This window comes from Balaenoptera musculus, chromosome 11, assembly GCF_009873245.2.
Source record: "Balaenoptera musculus isolate JJ_BM4_2016_0621 chromosome 11, mBalMus1.pri.v3, whole genome shotgun sequence".
NCBI classification, from domain to species: domain Eukaryota; kingdom Metazoa; phylum Chordata; class Mammalia; order Artiodactyla; family Balaenopteridae; genus Balaenoptera; species Balaenoptera musculus.
This window is the reverse complement of record NC_045795.1, coordinates 41,358,922-41,379,509: the sequence shown is the minus strand read 5'-3', so window position 1 is coordinate 41,379,509 and position 20,588 is coordinate 41,358,922. Positions and strand designations below refer to the sequence as shown.

Here is a 20,588-nt window from a genome sequence, read left to right as displayed (position 1 = left end):
TACCTCTTGATGGCCCTTTCCATCATTATATCATCATTACCATAAATACTGATATAAGGCTGACTTTTTATCACAGTAAGAATAGAGTTGAGTGCTCTGGTCCTTTGTTGGACTCAAGGAGGTAGAAATAAAAAGGATCATTTTGGAGTGAGTTGTCCTCCATTAGCTTTATGTCAACCATAGAATAAAGAGCTTTCTCTGATTTACTTCTAACACATTCTGGGCTGGAGATCTATGAGTGGAAGTAAATTTTTAAAAATCAAAAGAGTTTTTCCTACAAAAAAGCTGGCTGGTTGCTGTACACCTGAAACTAACACAACATTGTTAATCAACTATTCTCCAATATAAAATTTTAAAAAATTTTTTTAAAGCTGGCTGGAATTCAAATAGAAGTGGTAACTAAGATGCTATCCAATGAGTTGAGAGGGGTCAGGAGAGCTAGAGGCAAATACATATAGAATCATAGAGTTTTAGAGTTGGAAAGACACCAGAGATGATCCAATGTGAGCAAGAATCTCCTCCGTGTCACCTCAGTGATATAGCTTTTCTTACGTCCACCCTTCTAATCATAGGGAACTGGTTCTTTTTCATCACTAGAACCCATTTGTTATCAGAGTTCTCATTCCTTATTTTTAATTTTTTTCCCTGGAGTTTCTACCCATGGGCCTAATTTTTGACATCTTAAGCTACAAAAATTTTAATTGAACCACCTTGCTACCCAACAGCCCCCAAAACACTTGCACCCAGGAGACACTTCTCCTAAGTCCTCTCTTAGTTCTCCTTTTCTGCAGATGGTCCCAATACGCCCAGCTTCCTTCCAGCCACTTCCTTCAGGATACAGAGTAACTTCTTAGTGTGCCACAGCGGCCAAGCAATGCTGAATGCATGATCTGACTAATGAAGAATAATTAGAACATTTATTTTCCATGATCTATTTTTCTTTTATTGCAGCCTAATATCAGGGTAACTTTTTTAGCAGCCATTTCACACTCTTGGTGCCTATTTAAAGCTTGTGGTCAGTTATAACCCTCTACATTTTTTTTTCCGCAGGAAGCGTTGCCAAAGTATTTCCCCAAGCTGCATGTGTGCTGGAGTGTGTGTTCATCTCAGGCCTCCCTGTGGATCACCAGATAGTAGGGACTGGTCATGAACCTTACTCTGTTGAACTGTACGATGACTCCAGTGATTCTGGTGCCACATGTGAGCTACCCCAAGTTCCTTTTCTAAAGAACAGTCTATTTAAAAACCCAATCTTCTCAAAGGACCTGAGGTGACCAAGCTATGAACCTTTCTAGTAGCTCATTTTTATCCACAACCTTCCCTTTCTCTTACCAAGTACGCACACTCTAATCTGCTTCCAACAATTAAATACCCACCTAGTTAATTTTCTTTCCACACTCCCAGGTTGATTGAGCTCTTGACTTTCTTGTTTTTAACTACTGGGCAGGTCAAGAAATCCAAGCCCTCTCCACCAACCAGGGCTCCGCCCTCTGCCCCGGGGTGACCTGAAATTGAAGCCAAAGAGGGGGAGGAGGCCTCAGAGCGCAGGCTCGGGCGGCGCTGCAGCCAGAGGGACGGCAAGAGGTCACTCTAAAAACTGCTGCTGCTGGGACGCGTCAGGTGGCTGCTGGTGGTTCCCCAACGGATTTTCCTTCTCCCTGTCTCTCTCTCCACAGATTGCTTCTCAAAAGGAATCTTCTGCTGAAACTTCACCATCACAAGTCGGGGACGCCCCTCACACAGGACGGTAAGGAGCTGGCGCCTCAATCTCCAATTCTGGTCTTCTAATCCTGGGGTTTGAATGGTAGGGGGGGTGGGGGGGGCGTCTGCGTTCGCGGTGGTAGAGTGATTTCATTGACAGTGGTCTACAGCTGGGTCAGATCCTCCTGTTGGAGCCAGAAAACATCTTCTTGAAATCCAAGGGATGCGATAGATGAGAAGAATGTCATAGCAATAGAAATGCATGCTAGGGATGCCTTATGAAAGTAAAGTGACTTGTAATTTCTAACAATAATTTTAAGTCTCTAAAGCCTAATATAGGTTTTTCTTCCTCTATTTTATAGAGAGGGGAGGGGGAAAATAAAATTCTTGGGTTTTGTTCATGAAGTTTAGAGTTTCACCTCCATTTTTTATCAGGAACCATCAGGAACATTTAGTATCTGATAAGTTTAGATAAAATGTAATCAGTTTTGTTGAAATGGGTAGCAAACAAATCAGACAACTCTTTGAATCCCCAGAAATAGAACCTATTGACAAAATCCCTCCTGCAAAAAAAGAACAGCTTTTAATTTAACTGTGAAACAAGTTTTTGTTCCAAATGTGTACCTATGGCAATGCTGACATATGTTTTATGCTAGAAATCCTTTTGGAAATGAAACAGTAAAGTAGAAAAGCCCCCTAAAGTTGGACTTCACTGAAAATGGCAAGAGGCAGAGGCTGGGTGTTTCTATTCCGGGGTCAGGCTGCCAGCCGACACACGGGGGGGCTGGAATGTGGCGGGGACCCGGAGCAGGCGCAGCTGACGCCCCCTTGGCAAGAAGACCTTCTGGGACCCCAGCTCATTCTGGCATGAGAGTGACAGTGACACTTTGGCACACATGGCTTCCCAGCTTGCCCTGGGTACAGTCTCTCCCAGGAGGCCGGGGTGGAGGGCAGCAGGAAAGAGAATGTTCTTACTTATAAAGTGACAGTTCTTTTCTGTAATTGGTTCTAGGAGTTTTCATCTGAAATCTGTTTCAGGCCAGGAGGGACAGGTGTGATCCTGTCACATGGACTTGCCCCCTTGTAGAAGAGGGTAGAATTATGTTACCATGTCTTGGCAGCCTCATTTCAGTCCAACAGTTCTAGATCTATTTGGAGTTATGGACCTTTTTGTGAACCTCTGAAAGCTCTGGGCCCACTTTATAGAAAAATACACATAAACACACATGCACAACATGTTTTCATAATATTCCAGAAATGTTCATGGAATTCCTGGGCTCACCTGAAACCCAACCCAGAAAAGGGTTGCCTGATAAAATACAGGACACCCAAGTACACTGAACTTCAGATAAACCACAAACCAGTTTTTATTATAAGTATATCCCAAATATCACCTGGGATATATTTAAATACTAAAATAGATTGGTGGTTTTTCTAAAATTCAAATTTATCTGGAGATCCTATATTTTTATTTACTAAATTTGGCAACTCAGACCCAAATGCATGACTTGCAAATGGAGAATCCCCTGTCTCTGTTGGTTTATCCATATCTGATCATGAGTTGATGCTAGGGTTCTAAAAGGCCATATTGCGGGGTCGGGGGGAGGGGGGAGAAGTGATACAGACCGGACTTTGACAATTCTGACAGCAAAAGCCAGCTGTTTATTTTTAACTCTCTGTAAAATTTTACAACTGAAAGGTATACATCTCATCTGACAGATGATTAAACTGAAATCCTAAAAAGTTGAATGTTTTGCCATAGGTCTTTCAGATGTTTAGAGCAAAATTAACATCAAAACACAATTCTCAGTTCTGTGACCACCAAAGGGACATTAGTCTTACAAACTAGATTTCTAACCCTACTTCCTGCAACCTTAACGTACACACACAAAAGACAAGTAAAAGAAAGAGCTATTTTACTAAAATTTTCAACAAAACCAAAACCAAAAATCTTAGCACAGGGTCCTTACATCCTGCATCCAGTTTTGGAAAATAGAAGTTAGCTTTATGTATAGAGTGTGTATATGTTATAGATAGCAGGCCTCTAGCTAAGTTGAGCCATCAGAAATTGATAATATTTGTCTTTAAACAAAAATTGATAATTCTGTATTCAACCTAACACTGAAAAGGAGGTGTCTGATTCTCTGATCAACAAATTCATACAAGATGTCCTTGAACCTACTTCTGTTTTTGGCTTACCCAGACTACTAGAGTTTCATAGCCTCACAACCCCTAATAGGATAAAGAAACCCACAGGCTCTGAATGTCCCCGAATGAATCTGTCTTACAATTAAAAGGGCAGCTCTTTTATTTCAGTGTTTGGAGCTATAAAGAACCATTTCATGTTCTCCATATCCAAACTTTGATTTTATAAATTTGAGTTCCACCTCACGCAATCTCAAACTTCCCATGTTGGAAGGAGTTAACTTTTTAACCTGTGACAGATTTCAACCTGCCCTGGATATAAGGGCTATATAGGGGGTCAGGGTTCAATCTGGGTTTGAATCTTTGCCCTACTACACGTTATATACCCATCGTGTGACCTTGGATATGTTTTTAAAACTCTCTCTGAACCTTAATTTCTTCATTTGTAAAATGAACATAATATTACCTGCCTTTTAGAATTTTCATGATGCTTAAATTTTAAAAAATAAAATCATGTCAAGTATTTACCTAGGCCCAGCACACAGTTATTCCACAATTTATACATGCTAGCTCTACAATTATTATTTTAGGTAGAAATGAAAGTAATAGTTTACATTGAATACATAGTCTAGATTCATGCTTGGTGATTTATATTTAGGAATTAATTATTCACATGCTTAGATTGGCAAATACAAAAGATCACGGCAAATTTGACGGCTCACGTAACTGCCCAGCTGTTGATCACGTGTTGAATACACAACACTATCATCATAGAAATGACACAAGAGCCAAGACCGGCAGTGGGCAGTGCGAGGAGGGCGTGGAATTGTGCCTCTGTTGCCCTTCTGCCCACTTTCTAATAGGCAGCTCTTCCAGGGGACCCGGGAGGCTGCTCTGGGCGCTAGTGGATGGAAGGGGGAGGGAAGGAGGCGTGGGGTCCACGACCAGAGAAGAATTCTCTGAGCTCCCTCCACAGAATGAAGGGATAGCTCCGACAGCCTGGGGAGCCTTCCACAACCTTCTGCACTGTGTGCAGTCGCCTCTTTTACCCAGAAAGGGAAGGGACGGGGGGTGCTGCAGTGCCTCCAAATAGCTGCTCATCCCATTCCACAACCTCAGCTGCCGGGGCTAGACCTGCTCTGTCCAGCGTGCCCTGCTACGGCAGGGCCACTAACGGTCCCGGGGCACCTGTAAAGCTCCTTTTTGATCCCAAGGGGGCAACTCATTAGAGCCCCCTGGCTGGGGAGGGAGAATCATGCCCTTTGTGCTTCAGGAAAAACGTAGAAACAGTCTTGAAACTGTCCCAGTTGCAGGCAGCTCAGATAGGCTGGTCCCCTCACCATGCAAACCCCATGCAGACTGACCGTGACCCAAGTCAAAGCCATCCCTGGGGTGTGGAAATCACAGCGACTGCCCGGCTACCAAGCCCGGTGGTGGTGGGGGGGGGTCCCTGAGCCACTGGCCACAAGGCCCTCACTCATTAAAAAAGAAAAGAAAAAGACAAAAAGCTTTGAAAACAACAACAAGAGTAAGTAAAACCCCCAAACCCCCATCCAACTTATTGAATCAATAAGAATGGAATGCTTTCGAAACGGATTACTCAACACCTAGGTTACACTCTGGATTGTATGAGAACATGTACAAGCAACTCGTCGTAACCACCGCTTCTTCCTTGTAGCCACGTTTTGGTATCACTGTGACCACCATTTGTGATCATTTACAGTATGACCCAGGGGTGCATAGTGAACATTTGAATAACTGTAAAAATTATATATGTTATAATTGAAAAGACAATGAGACTTCTGTGCAAATTGCTTTGACTACTTGTTCACATATGACCTTGGGGCTGAGTAGTACGTTTCTGTGAATATTCCATTTTTTTCTAATCATCCTCTACAAGCCCACACCATCAGCCTGGCAGTCCAGCACCGTGACCAGATGAGTAAATGGAAGTGAGTTAAACTGTTTCCCTTTCCTTCCATTCATGACTCCTTAGGCTGCCCTCTTATAACTTCTTTCCTTTAAGGCTGCCTTTGCTTTTCATTCAAGTGTGATTGTAGAAAAATGCTGGTTGGTTGGTCAATTGGCATGGGGTGTGTGTGTGTGTGTGTGTGTGTGTGTACCCAGCGTGACATGACAGAAAGGCCTCAGTGTGAGGGTCCTAGAGAGTCATCAAAGGCTTCCCAGTCTTCCCTGTGAGAACATAGCCTCTGGGTTTTGAACACCCATGAAGAGGGAGCTGGTCTTCCCTGCAGTAGGGCCTGGAGCACACCCTGTAGCTGTCCTACCATACTTGCCTTAAATTGAGAAAAGCCATGGCCAGAGCCCCATCTCCCTGGGAGATGGAGGAGCAGGGCCAGAGGAAGAGCATTTCTTGTGATGTAGGGGGCAGTGAACACCTCTGCAGCCTAGAGGACAACATCAGAGCCTGGCCCAGCTTCCAAGGAGTGAGCCTGGTCCCCAGACTCCTCTGAGGGGTCTGCAGCGTGTTATTGGAGGAATATGGCCCAGACTAAGAATACCTGGGCAGGTGGATGGAGAGCCTCACCTTCGAGGTGCAGACCTAGGAACAGGATGTAATGGCAGCTCTAGTAGAGAAAGACTGAATTTATGAGCATATCTGGGGAAATATGGCCACCAGGAAGTGGTCTGCAGGTTCTGATTTCAAAACTCTCTTAAATGGTCTCCTGCATCTCAGAGCTAAAGAAGCCAGTTACCTTTACACAGTGATTTTGAGGATTCTAAAAACCCTCTCTTATTAAGAAAATATATATATATTTAAAATATTAATTAATAATATTAAGATTAAATTAATTTAATTTGATTAATGTTAAAATATTATTTAAATAATAATATAATATTAGTTTAAAGAATATGCATATATGTTCCACAGTGGTAGCTCTGTTAGACATTTGTATGTGAGTCATAGGAGTACACTGATTAAAAAACCCAAAAAACTCCAAAAAACATGCATATCTGGGAGAAAGAGTAGATTTGCCCACTGATGGATTAGCTTGGATCATCTGTCAGACTAGCTAATGTGTCACCCAGTAGGGCCCTGGAGAAATGGGACAAGGGCAAGAGAATTCAGATAAAGGGTCATGAGGGTTTCCATGGGAACACCAGGGGCAGCAAGAAGGCCAGACCATGGAGGAAAGAGAAGGCAGCAACAGAAAGTAGCAGAAGGAAGCCGTGGAGGAAATTTGACTGATTTCACTAGGGCCTCAGTGCGCCCTCTCCTTCCTGGAGGTTCCTTAATCCTTCTCAATTGCATAGCAACTCATCAAGTTCAAACCCTTCCTGGCATCCAGCATCCTTTCTGTATCCTCATGTTACCTGCCTACCTGTCTCCCTCACTCCAGCAGTCTTCTTCATCTGCACATCCTGTGCTGAGTCACCCCTCCCTGCTTCCACAACAGGCATTTCCTCTGCTTTAAAGGCCTTCCCCATCCTATACCTACTCCTCTTAAAAACCTTTCATTCCTGGAACCGGCAAGATTCCTGTTATCTACAAATCTTCCCATCCTAACTCCGCTCCAACAAAACAGTTCCTTTCATTTGAAATCTGAAGTCCAGGCTCATAGATTCAATCTGTTCCATATAATCTGTTATTTTCCTTACATAACCTATGTCCCAAGTTTCCTAAACTTCCAGGGTTACCTTTCTCATTCATACCAAAGTAAATAATCTGTTCTTCAGCCTATGTCATTGCATGAGTTCCATTTCTCTCCCTGGCATTTTCAAAAATCCCTTAGAAATGTTTACCTCTTCCAGAAATCTCCTCTTGATCCCCTTGACTGCATCTCCATCCTGTGGCCACTTTCTCTGATTGGCTTCACCCCAAAGCTTAAACAGGTTACTTCCTTCATTCCCCAAAACACATCTAAGAAGGTTATTGATTTTAATGAAAACAATTCAAATTTTTTGAACATTCACATTTTGCAAGATACCCTATTAAATGCTGTACAGACATTTCTCACTAAGCTTTCATGGACCACCCTACAGGCAGGCACCATTATTATCTTTACTTTAGAGGTAAGTCAGTGGAGTGGAGACTCTAAGAGGTTAGTAATCTATGGAAACTCACAGCTCAGATAAGTAGTGGAGCTGGTATTTACACTGTATTTTCATTTTCATTCTCATTCAGTTTGAAATACTGTCTAATTTCTTCTTTGACTCATGGATTATTTACAAGCGTATTGTTTAATTTCCAGGATTTCCTCCAAAACAATGAGTGGTAATAAGCCCGATGTCCAAATGAGTAAAAAATTGCCCAGAGGGCTTCCTCCAGGAAAATAGACAGGGCTACTTACAAAAACACATTTGTACTCCTACTGGTAGAATGTACTGGGTTTTTGTTTTGTTTTGTTTTGTTTTGTTTTTTTAAGTTACTCTGCTGTGATTCCCTACTTTCTTGTTGTCATTTTGTACTTGTCATTGTTTATCTATTTAACACAAATTACATATTGTATTGCTCCATCATTCCCAGTACAGTGCCGCCCACACAGCAATAGGTGTCTGATAACTACTTGCTGAGCAAAATTTTTAAAATTTTCCCCAGAAAAATCCAACAAGGGGACACTTACCACCTAAGTCAAATGCATTTGAAGACTAAAATGATGGTGGGTTGAAAATGTGTTTCACAAGGTAAGGATGCATGTGGCTTTGTCTGAAAGAAAGAATGAGGAAGGACAAATGTGCTACAGTCTTGTAAACAAAAATAAATGTGAATATGACAAAGCTTAACGAGGAAGAAAAAAAGCCCTGGCAAAGCAAAAGACCTCTGTTTCCTATCTACTTGCTACTCTCCTTCCTCATGGAAAAGAACAGGAACAAACACAATAGAAAGGTTATGGAATTGTTTTTAACATCTATTCCAGTAATTAAACTGAAGACTTTCAAGGGGGATCAAAGCTAACTTTTACCCCTCAGGATGAACTCAACAGTGAGACAAAACAGACACACACACACACACACACACACACACACCACCCCTCAAAAACTATAAAAATATAAAACATCTAAATGTGCATCAACAAGAGAATAATTGAACAAGTTTTATATATCCTTACTATGGGAATCTATGCAGCTGTTAGGGAGAATGATATAAATTTATGTATGTGCTGATATGGAAAGATGTACATGAGTACATCCGAGTGAAAAAAAGCAAACTGCTGAATAATATAGCATAAACTTGTTTTGATACAAGTTCTCTTATAGTGGTATGCTGGAGCTCATGAGAACCAATTTACATTTTCAGGAATTTAGCAAACTGGTTGTTGGTAGCTTAAAACCAACCACAACGAGTGTATTTGTACTAAAGAAATTAGCACCTTACAAATACGGGATTTTTTTCCCCCGCTGGAGAGTTGATTTACCAGCACACCACTGCTCAAACTATGCAAATATAAGTTTGCATAAGCATATACAATTATCTGGAATGATATAAAGCAAACTGTGAGTTGTTGAACTACACATACTGATTTTGTTATTTTTAAAATGAAAATTAAAAAAAAAATGGATGGCCCTAGAGATTATCATACTAAGTGAATTAAGCCAGACAAAGACAAGTATCATATGATATCACTTCTATGTGGAAACTAAAAAAACAAAAACAAAAACAAAAAAAAGATACAAATCAACTCATTTACAAAACAGAAATAGATCCACAGACCTAGGAAACAAACTTACGGTTACCAAAGGGTGAAAAGGGAGGGAGGGAGGGATAAATTAGGAGGTTGGGATTAAAATATACACACTACTATATATAAAATAGATAAACAACAAGGACCTATTGTGTAGCACAGGGAACTATACTCAATGTTTTGTAATAACCTATAAGGGAAAAGAATCAGAAAAAGAATATATATATCCTGAACCACTGTGCTGTACACCTGAAACTAAGACGACATTGTAAGTCAACTATACTTCAATAAAAAATTAAAATAAAAATGAAAAAATGTTACACCAGTAATTTCACAAGAAAGTGAACGGCTATAGATAAAATCCATTTAAAAGTCTAAGTGTAGCATCTTCTAATGACTATGCCCAATATTTTGAGAAGGGCTAAAATAATTAATCTGTGATACTTTAAGGGCTATGTATTTATTTGGTAAACTTAATATATTTCAAGGCTACATTTAATATTAGGGCTGTTCAGAGCTACGTAATAGAGCTAAATCTACACTTCCTATAGATTTAAAAACTGGTTCAAATATTTATAACATTGATAATAGGAAATGGTTACTGTCCTTAATATGTCAGCATCTATATAAATATATTTCTAAGAGGCACATTAGTAGATTTAGAACTTTAGTGTCAAAGCATAAAAATAGTTTTTATTCTTAATGGGCTGCTAAATTATTATTCAAAAGACTGTATCAGTTGTACTCCCATCAACAATGTATGAAGAGTACCACACCAACATCTGATATTCTGAATATTTTAAAATATTTTAACCACTTGATAAGCAAAATTTGATGACAAAAATTAAAAAGGCTCTCTGGATTTCAGTTGACAGTTCTCTGATTATTGTTAGTTTAGCGTTTAAAAAATATTAACTGTTTGTATTTTATTTTCTGTGAACAACCTAGTTACCTAGACATAGTCTTTGTCCACTTTCTACTTGGATTACCTTTGACTTATTAACTTTAGGAGCCCTTTAAATATAGTGTTAGGGAATTCCCTGGCGGTCCAGTGGTTAGAACTTGGCGCTTTCACTGCTGGGTCCCAGGTTCGATCCCTGGTTGGGGAACTAGGACCCGGAAAGCCTCCTGGCAAGGCCAAAAAATAAATAAAAATAAATACTGTGCTAACTTCACTTTAACCTTTTATCTGTCAAAAATGTTACAAATATTTGTCTTCACAGTCTGTTGCTTGTCTTTTAAATAGTTGGTGCTGTTTTATAGATATAAGTTTTCATTTTTTTAATATTCAGATATTTCAGTCTTCCTCTTTATGCTTCTGGATTTTATGTTATGCTTAAGAGGGTCTTTCCTACTCTACGATTTTTTTAAAAACTACTTTGTTCTAGTTCTTGTGTAAGTTTGTGTGTGTTTGTGAGTCATTTAGAAATTCAACTGGAAATTATTTTAGTGACTTTGTAGAGTAGAAAGCACTTGACTATCATTACAATTCCTTATCCATTGATTGCTAGCCACATTTATTCTAATATATATTCTACATTTAACACGGATCCCTGAACTTTAGTGTTATAATATTTTATTGAGAGAGAAAAACTTCAGGGTAGTTGTCATTCACTTTTTCCTGAACATAAACTAAGCCCTTAAAATGATGTTTAACTACTATTCCATAATAACTGTACAGGTAGATCAGAGAATATTGGGTCATTTCTGCTATATAAAATTACTTGTCCATATAGCTATTGAGAGGTCTCATTTGATAATATAAATTTTTCTAGAATTGTCTACAATGATCGATGCTGAAGTAAACTGTGAATAAGATGTGCATCTAGTTTAATGTAAGTCTTTAAATCTAGTTTTGAGACTTAATCAATCTACATTATGCCATTAAAAAACTACTATCTTATTAAAAAAAGGAAAGTTCCTCAACATAGCATTTCAAAGTTTAATGCACAATTAAAATAAAACCGTGTCTTTTTTTTTTTTTTTTTTTAGCAAGTTCTTGCCTGTGACAGCCACCATGGCCCCCAAAAAGAAGACTGTCAGAAAGAACAAAGGCAACATCAATGAGATGACCATCATTGTAGAAGACAGCCCCCTCAACAAACTCAACGCTTTGAATGGGCTCCTGGAGGGAGGCAATGGCCTTAGCTGCATCTCTTCTGAATTAACAGATGCTTCTTATGGCCCCAACCTCTTGGAAGGTTTAAGTAAAATGAGGCAGGAGAGCTTCCTTTGCGACTTAGTCATCGGCACCAAAACAAAATCCTTTGACGTTCACAAGTCAGTGATGGCTTCTTGCAGTGAGTACTTTTACAACATCCTAAAAAAAGACCCCTCTACCCAAAGGGTGGATCTCAGTGATATCGCACCGCTGGGCCTGGCCACGGTCATTGCATACGCCTACACTGGAAAGCTCACTCTCTCCTTGTATACCATAGGAAGCATTATTTCTGCTGCTATTTATCTTCAGATCCATACCCTTGTCAAGATGTGCAGTGATTTTCTGATACAAGAAATGAGTGTTGAGAACTGCATGTACATTGCTAACATTGCCGAAACATACTCCTTGAGAAACGCAAAGGCAGCAGCCCAAAAATTTATCCGGGATAACTTCCTTGAATTTGCAGAATCAGATCAGTTTATGAAACTTACATTTGAGCAAATTAATGAACTTCTTATAGATGATGACTTACAGTTGCCTTCTGAAATAGTAGCATTCCAGATTGCAATGAAATGGTTAGAATTTGACCAAAAGAGAGTGAAATATGCTGCCGATCTTTTGAGCAATATTCGCTTTGGTACCATCTCTGCGCAAGACCTGGTCAGTTATGTTCAGTCAGTACCGAGAATGATGCAAGATGCTGATTGTCACAAGCTTCTTGTAGATGCTATGAACTACCACTTACTTCCCTATCATCAGAACACATTGCAGTCTAGACGCACGAGAATCCGAGGGGGCTGTCGTGTGCTTGTCACTGTGGGGGGCCGTCCAGGCCTTACTGAGAAGTCCCTTAGCAGAGACGTCTTGTATAGAGACCCTGAAAATGGATGGAGCAAGCTTACAGAGATGCCAGCCAAGAGTTTTAATCAGTGTGTGGCTGTGATGGATGGATTTCTTTATGTGGCCGGTGGTGAAGACCAGAATGATGCAAGAAATCAAGCCAAGCATGCAGTCAGCAATTTCTGCAGGTACTGGCTCTTTTATTAGGAATAGAAATCGTTCAATATTATGAGGAAATTGCCCTGACATAGAATGAAATTAATCATGCCTATTAGCTTAATTCATTGGCTCAGTAAATCAATAATAATAATGCCACATCACATATATGTAACACTTCACATTATATAAAGTGCACTCACATATATTATGCATTATAATTTTCCAAATAAGCCAATGAAGCGAGCACGGAAGATATGATGATTCTGATTTTACATGTGAGAAATTTGACACCCAGAGAAGTGACACCACTAGTAAGTAGAATTCACATTTTCTCATTTCTGGTCAGGGTGCTCTTCACAATACCCTGCCTTTTTGAAAGAAACTGGGTGCAAAGTTAGTTTTTAACATTAAGTGGTAAGAAAGATTAAAATGATACAAAATTTCTTTTTAAGTGGACTGTTACTGATGACTTCAGATTCATAACTGGCAACTAGAATGAGATCATTAAAAATGTGGCAGCTAATTAATTTTAAATATTTCCCTAAAGACTGAATACCATCAATATTTTTGATGCATGTAAACAAGAGTAAAAGCATGCTAAATCCTGCAGAAAGTGGAATTCAAATGCATGTTATTTTTGTATATTTATAATAAAAAATTAAACCTCCATATACATGAAATGTTCAGAAAGTCATGCTTCTATCATGGTAGTGGTTCAAAGGCAAACATAACTAATGAGCAAGATCTGAAAATTCATCTAGTAAATCATAAAAAATATTCTTTATTATTTCATTATATGTACATGTGTGTCATTTAAATGAATCCAAACAATTGATTTTTAGCCCTTAATTTATAGCTATGGTTAAGTTTTGATTTGGAGGTGAAATGAGACAAACATGAATGAACATCAAACAGAATCAGTTCTGTGTTTACAATACTTGGAACTATGGAAAGTGTTAGTTTACTATGGGTGCTTATTTTCCTCCTGCTGATAACTACTTGTACTCAAGTTACTGTTTTTGAGGTATTGACCTCAGTGTTTATGGTATAATAACTGTAATGCTGAACACAAAATATATATACCCCTACACTAAAAAGTCAGACCTACTAATAAGTGCTAGAAAATAGAGAAGCATCAAAAGTTAAGGTTTTGTTGATGCACTGGGACATGAGTTCTATTGTTCTCATTATAAACAGATGACAGAAGACTTAGTGACAGCTTTACGGTGGCAATGGCCAAGAGAGGTGTGTGAACAAGAAGGGGTTTGTGAGAATGTAGGAAGTCAGTCAACTTTCTTGATTAAGCCATGAGAATGAGCTAGGGGTGCTGGTGTCCGAAGATATGTGGAATTGACTTTAATGTAGCCATATTCCCTTCTCCGATTCCACAAATACCCAGCTTCCACCCTTCCTCCACGTGCGCATCCCCTAAATCCTACGGGATGATGGATTTGAATATGAAGGAAAGGGGACTGGAGGTCGGTCTCAGCGGGGTGGTCTCCCAGTAGCTGCTTTTATAAACGGGAGGAGGCACCTATGCCTGCCCTGCCTTTCCCAAGGGTCACACTTTTTTACTGGTTGAGAGAGGATTAGCAGCCTCCAGGCGAGGAGCTGCGATGGGTCCCCAGCCTCCTCGCAAGGATAGTGTCGAGACTCCCACGTCCTGGTTGGCGGCGTCACCTGGGTTCCCCGGCTGCCGCCCACAAGGCTGTCACGCTTGCTCTACCACTTCCAGATACGATCCCCGCTTCAACACCTGGATCCACCTGGCCAGCATGAACCAGAAGCGGACGCACTTCAGCCTGAGCGTGTTCAACGGGCTCCTGTACGCCGTGGGCGGCCGCAACGCCGAGGGCGGCCTGGCCTCGCTCGAGTGCTACGTGCCGTCCGCCAACCAGTGGCAGCCCAAGGCGCCCCTGGAGGTGGCGCGCTGCTGCCACGCCAGCGCGGTGGCCGACGGCCGCGTGCTGGTGACCGGCGGCTACATCGGCGGCGCCTACTCGCGCTCCGTGTGCGCCTACGACCCGGCCCGCGATGCGTGGCAAGAGCTGCCGGCGCTCAGCACGCCGCGGGGCTGGCATTGCACGGTGACGCTGGGCGAGCGCGTGTACGTGATGGGCGGCAGCCAGCTGGGGCCGCGCGGCGAGCGCGTGGACGTGCTAACCGTGGAGAGCTTCAGCCCGGCCGCCGGCCAGTGGAGCTACGCGGCGCCGCTGCCCGTGGGCGTGAGCACGGCGGGCGCCTCGACGCTGCACGGCCGCGCCTACCTGCTGGGCGGCTGGAACGAGGGCGAGAGGAAGTACAAGAAGTGCATCCAGTGCTTCAGCCCCGAGCTCAACGAGTGGACGGAGGACGACGAACTGCCCGAGGCCACCGTGGGCGTGTCGTGCTGCACCCTGGCCATGCCCAATCACGTGACCCGAGAGTCCCGCGCCAGCTCGGTGTCCTCCGTGCCCGTCAGCATCTGAACCCGGGGAGCCGCGGGCTCGCGGGGAGAGAAGATAGGCATCGCGGTTCAGCCGTGAGCTAGCGGAAAGGAAACTATCTAACATTTACTGCAGGGGAGTCTTTTCAGATCCATCGAGGCATCTGCCTTGGTGGTTTTCAGTTGCTGGTGTGGCATCATCTACCTCTCTGTCGATTTTTTTTTTTTTTTTTTTCTTTTTTTAAGCAAAATACAGGGCCGGAGCCAACAAAGGAAAGAAGCCATTTATTTCAGCGGCCACTGGGTGGCAGACAGAACTCGCGGTGGGCACTTCCATCGCGGCCTCCTTTCTAAACATAGAGCGGTTGCACCCACATTTGAGATTGTGCTTCTGCACTTTAATACACACGAAGCCTGTGTGAGTAAGAGATTTCTCGTACAAAAGTTTATTTTCCTTTCTCTTTTTTTTCTTTAGGGAGTTTAAAATAGTCCTTTATAGGTTTCATTTTTAAATGGAAATCAGTCTACATCCATAAGGACTTAAGATTTAATTCTGTGTTTCTATGCAGTTTCTTTTCCTATACATGCCTGAGTAAAGGATTTCGAAAGGCATCCCAGGAGAAAATCATAAACCTTAAGACAAATACTGATGGGAAAGTAACAGGGATTCCACCCAGGGGCTGACAGGTTGATGCCTTTGGTTTAGTGGTGAGTCCCTCCTCCCTGCCTCAGGCCCCCAAAAGTATTTCCTATCATAAAATCCTACTCTCAAAGAAGGAACTGACATCAGTCATCTAATTTATAGGTAAATTTAAACCATTTTGTTGTTTCTCCTAGAAGTATTCACATTTTACTTTGGTCCCCCATTAAAAGAATTGCAAGTAGTACTCTCACCCTAAAAACTACATCAAGATGGTTAAAGGCAACCTTGACCTTCATGTAAGCCCCCAGAAGAACACCAAATGAAACTCTGTCTGTAAGGATCCTTAACATATAGCATATACAGCCTGAAGGTTATGCAACCAGTAACAATAATTTGATTTCTTCCAGTCTTTTAGATGAGTGAGAATGAAGGAAACATTTGGAATTCCTGGATTTGGCAATAGCGGGATGAATGGGTCCCCCTGTTGGTAAATTCTATTCTTTACCAATTGATTTCAATCCTGATTTCTTAATTAAAAATCTAACACGTTCATTTTCTATAGAAATGTTAAGATAATATATGCCCATTTGATTATATATTTTTAAAATTTCATCTGCTCCAAATTAGCTTTGCAAATTAAACTATATCCACTCCATATCATTTTTCTTATATGTTCGCCAAGTTTGGAAGCAAGGGAATGATGGCAGTAAATGATACATATTTTCCTTTCTTCTAATTTATCTTTTTATTCTTTGATAGTTCACTTGTTTTGGAGAGGAAGGGCCTATCAATTATGGGTTATGTGCAAATGGATTTTGAAAAATAAGACAAACTATTTAAATGGTGAAACATGACATCTATGACAGTATAACCGGGTTTTCGTGAGCCCTGTCCTCTCCCACTGTGTGTAGATAGGTTATGGCTAGAGTTACAATATTTATATTGAAAATATTTTATTCGAACTGTGAAAAGTGGTTCATATAGTAGTACACTTTGTGGAACAATTTTATATCATTGCCCCTTATGGAAAGTTCAATCTCTGGGTATTTAATGGTAACACTCGGGTAAAGGCTAGAACATTGCGGGTTGAGAACAAGACGTTATTAATGTAAAAACACTGGGCTGTTTCCTAACCCCACGCAGGGCAGGAGGAGCTTCTCCAAGTACAGAGCAGATCTGCTCCTTGATTCTTTATTGGCCCAGGCTGAAAAATAAACCTGTGTGAGAAACCAGTGTATGGAGCTGGTTATATCACTGAGCTCTTAAGTCACAATGTACAACCTATAGATAGACTTTTGTCCTTGCAGCACCATGGGTAAAATTAGCTTTTCATTTGTAATAAGTTGTTTAGGCCACAACTTCCAAAGCCTATATGAGGGTGACTGTAACATCTTTTAGTTTGGTATAAACATATATTTTCATACAATTGAGAAGCCTATAGCATACCGTTAGTTTTGAGAGACAAAAGGTGATGTATTATGGATTACAGGTCATAAGTGGGCAAATAGACATAATCTCTTGATGCTCACCAAGAGATGTATCTCCCATTGAGATCCTAGAAGTATTGTGAAGTGGGGGGCTTAAGGCTAGAATGAAATAAGAATCAATCAACTGTAATATTTTATCATGGACAAATGAGGAAAGATGCTGAAACTAAAGGATTTTTCATCTCTCAGAGCTTGATAAAATACAGTGCACAAAAACTCGGCAGTGGCTTTCCAGAGGTGACCCTGGAGATGTGTTAGAATGGATAAAGCATTTGAAATGACCATTTAACGTAGTTTCTACATTGGTTATCTGAAGACTCAGAGGATACAAATATTGGGGCTACCCAGGTTCCTGGGTGCATTGCTGCTGTGTCTCCTGCTTCAACCATTAGGTCAATAAACAAAGACCAATAGGAATTTGGAATTCCAGAATTTCTGACATAACAAATTGGAAGGGAGCATGGAACCTAAGGGTGGGTGAAGGTTTTACCTCCTGGAACATCCTGCACGGACCACTGAAAGACATGAAAATATGCAGCATCAAAATAATGCCTGTCATCTTCCACGTGTCAGCGAAACACACTCTTTAACCCAACTACTGAAGCAGGCACCTCTAGAAAACTTGACGACTTCCCCATGTTTTCCAACTGGAAAATTACTTCATTTTCATTACGTTTTAAGCTTACATTCAGTCACACTCCCAAGTCTTAGGAGCCAAGCCGATACCTCCTTTTATTTTTCCAAAAGCAGAGGACTTGTTATTTTTGTAATACCAGAGTCCTGTGATGAAATAAAAGCATTGGTTCAATGTATCAGAGAAATAGCAGGTTACCCAGCAGCTGAAATAATAAAACTCAAGCTCTCTTTTTTGGAATGGGCCAGAGACCTGACGTAAGACTTTCCAGGGAACCAGCCTGTAGTCTGTCCGTTTTTAGTTAGGTTCTTGGTGCCGAGTTGTTAACCCTCCTGCACTAGTTGCTTTCAGTGGCATTGGATGAGTTTTCTTTTTACTTCCTATGTTGTAAGAATGGTTATGAATAGGAGGTCAGGGATGGTACAGATGAATATAATTCTAAACAAGGATTAGATGGTAGTGGACTGTTACGAGTGAGGAGGCATAATTGAGGTAAGAAGAATGTGAGAATGTACTGACTGGGTCTGTGACTTAAGGCAGAGCAGCAATTATAGTAAGTGTATTTTACAAACACGCATGTAGATAGAGGTTTGCTTGGAAATATGTAAGTTTTAAGAGGTCCACATTTTGCTGGTTATCCTGGCCAGATAGCTTCCGAATTCAACCAAGTTACTAGATAAAAGAAACTAAAATCACTTCATTTAATTAATGTTTTCCCTGAGTTACAAAGAAGTTAATTTATGTCATCCACTCTGAATGACTCTTCTTTGAATGAGCTAGATTCCCAACCCAGCCACTGATGGATATATTCTCTAGCACAAGGCAGCATTCAAAGGAATTATTTCTCAGTATTTCTTTTCATATTTTAAAAACTATAGACTAGTTTCCTAAACACTCCTCCATGGTAATTATGAGAATTAAAGATTCTAAAATATTAACAATTTACCCTCCAGCACATTCAGAGGGTCAAGACCATTTAAATGTCCCTCTCAGGGAACTTGAAATAAAATACTTGTCTTGAATACTCCTAAAAATCTTTGTATTATTTAGCAAAGTTTGGCCCAAAATTTCTTTGTTTGCTTAAGACATTCTTGTACTATATAAGGAACAACAAACTAAAAGGTATGTCGTGTTTGTCACCTCCTCACTATCAATAAAGCTGCATTCAATAAGCGCTTTGTCAGTGATCAGATATGGGTAGTTTTGAAGTGTTCTTTCTGTGATGGTTGGGGTGTTGGTTTCTTTCTCTTTTTTTTCTCTATTTAGTTTTCCTGATGACTCACCTCAACAAAACACAACAAAAAAAGGAAACGACAAATAATTGAAAAGCTGCTCCAATAACTTGAAGACTAGTGAAAAATAAAAAGGAATAAAGCATCACTAGTGACTTGCTCTGTAACTCAGACAGAAGCCTAGGTCTGTCTCTCAGTCCTGACCATGTAGAAGTCATGGATTAAGTGTGGTTTCTCATCTCAGTTCCACCCTGACCACAGCCAGCCTGGTGCAGACTCAGGTTCATCATCATTTGCAACGAAACCACTTTTTAGGAAATGAAATTGTGTTGTTATGCAGACCAACCCTCACGGCCTTTCTCTTCCACCTCACCGTCCAAATGAGCAAATGACATGGAACCAACGTGAGATGCTCAACCTTTGATCTGAGTTAGCAGTAAAGTATTAAAAGTCAGTTGAAACCATCTTGGTCATTTCTAGAAAATTCTAAATGGCAGAAATACTTTTTCTTAAGGCTCTCCAAGCTGTGTGACCATGTAAAGAGAGTGGATTGGCCTCCAAACCGAAACAGAAGCCACGTTCCCAGTTTTGAGCATCCCAGCCAGGGGCCCCAGAGTTTCTTTGTGTTTTCTTTGAACTCTCACAGAATTCCAAGCTTCCCTACAGGTTAGCACCACCCCCCGCCCCCACATTCATATACCATCTATCCAACTCATAACACACATGAAGTTATTTCATCCCACTGAAATAATTCCTTTGTGTGTCAGAGGAACAACCATTTTGCACATGCTGTACTTGGCAAACTTGGTAGAAAGACTAGTGGCGAAAAGACATTCAAACACTCCTCTGGGCTTTCCTCCATCAAGGTGGTATGGAAGTGCAGTGAAGGTCCATTTCAGGAAAGGGAACAGGCCTTGAGGGAGAGAGAGGTCCAACCCATGACTCTGGAAGCACCCTACTCAGCCCCTTTGCTTTCCTTTCTAGCCACATTCGCAGGCTGGTCTATGAACCTGGGTATCAGACGCATTACCCCTTATGCCAGCACCAACCTTCCACCCAGTTTCAGACCAAACCTGCTCTTTAGGGAGTGGTGCGGAAGAGAAGGCACTTTTCCTGAACCTTTGGGCAGGCACATTAGCCTCAGGTTAGCCTAGAGATCCTATGCGTCTTCTTTCCTTATCCCTTTCAGAGAAACGCCTTATAAAGTCAGGCTGACTCATGCTGACCTCCCATTCGGACTTTGCCTTGACGTTCAATCATGGCTATAGAAGTGATTGCAATCTTCAAAAAGAAGACCCTTGTAAATTACCATTATTTAGCCCAGAAGGGGTGATATACCAAAATGGAAGAAGCAAGACCTTGATTATAGTAACAAACATTTCTCCCACTGCACCCCCATCCCAAGCATTTCAACACGTACCCAAAGGAGGGAAGTGTCCAGTGACATGATTGGAGGACTTAAACGCCCTTTATCTGGCTGTCTTTGCTTTGTGCTCATGTTTAGGTTATCACCACA

General features: G+C 41.1%; 1 protein-coding gene across 1 annotated transcript; it reads left to right on the top strand.

The window, feature by feature from the left end:
- Positions 1-1,574: 1,574 nt before the first annotated feature.
- Positions 1,575-19,032, top strand: KLHL31 (kelch like family member 31). Its single transcript, XM_036870449.1, has 3 exons — positions 1,575-1,747; positions 11,484-12,680; positions 14,387-19,032. Exons 2-3 carry the CDS (start codon positions 11,509-11,511, stop codon positions 15,117-15,119), a joined length of 1,905 nt encoding a protein of 634 aa, XP_036726344.1. The 5' UTR covers positions 1,575-1,747; positions 11,484-11,508; the 3' UTR covers positions 15,120-19,032.
- Positions 19,033-20,588: the final 1,556 nt, after the last annotated feature.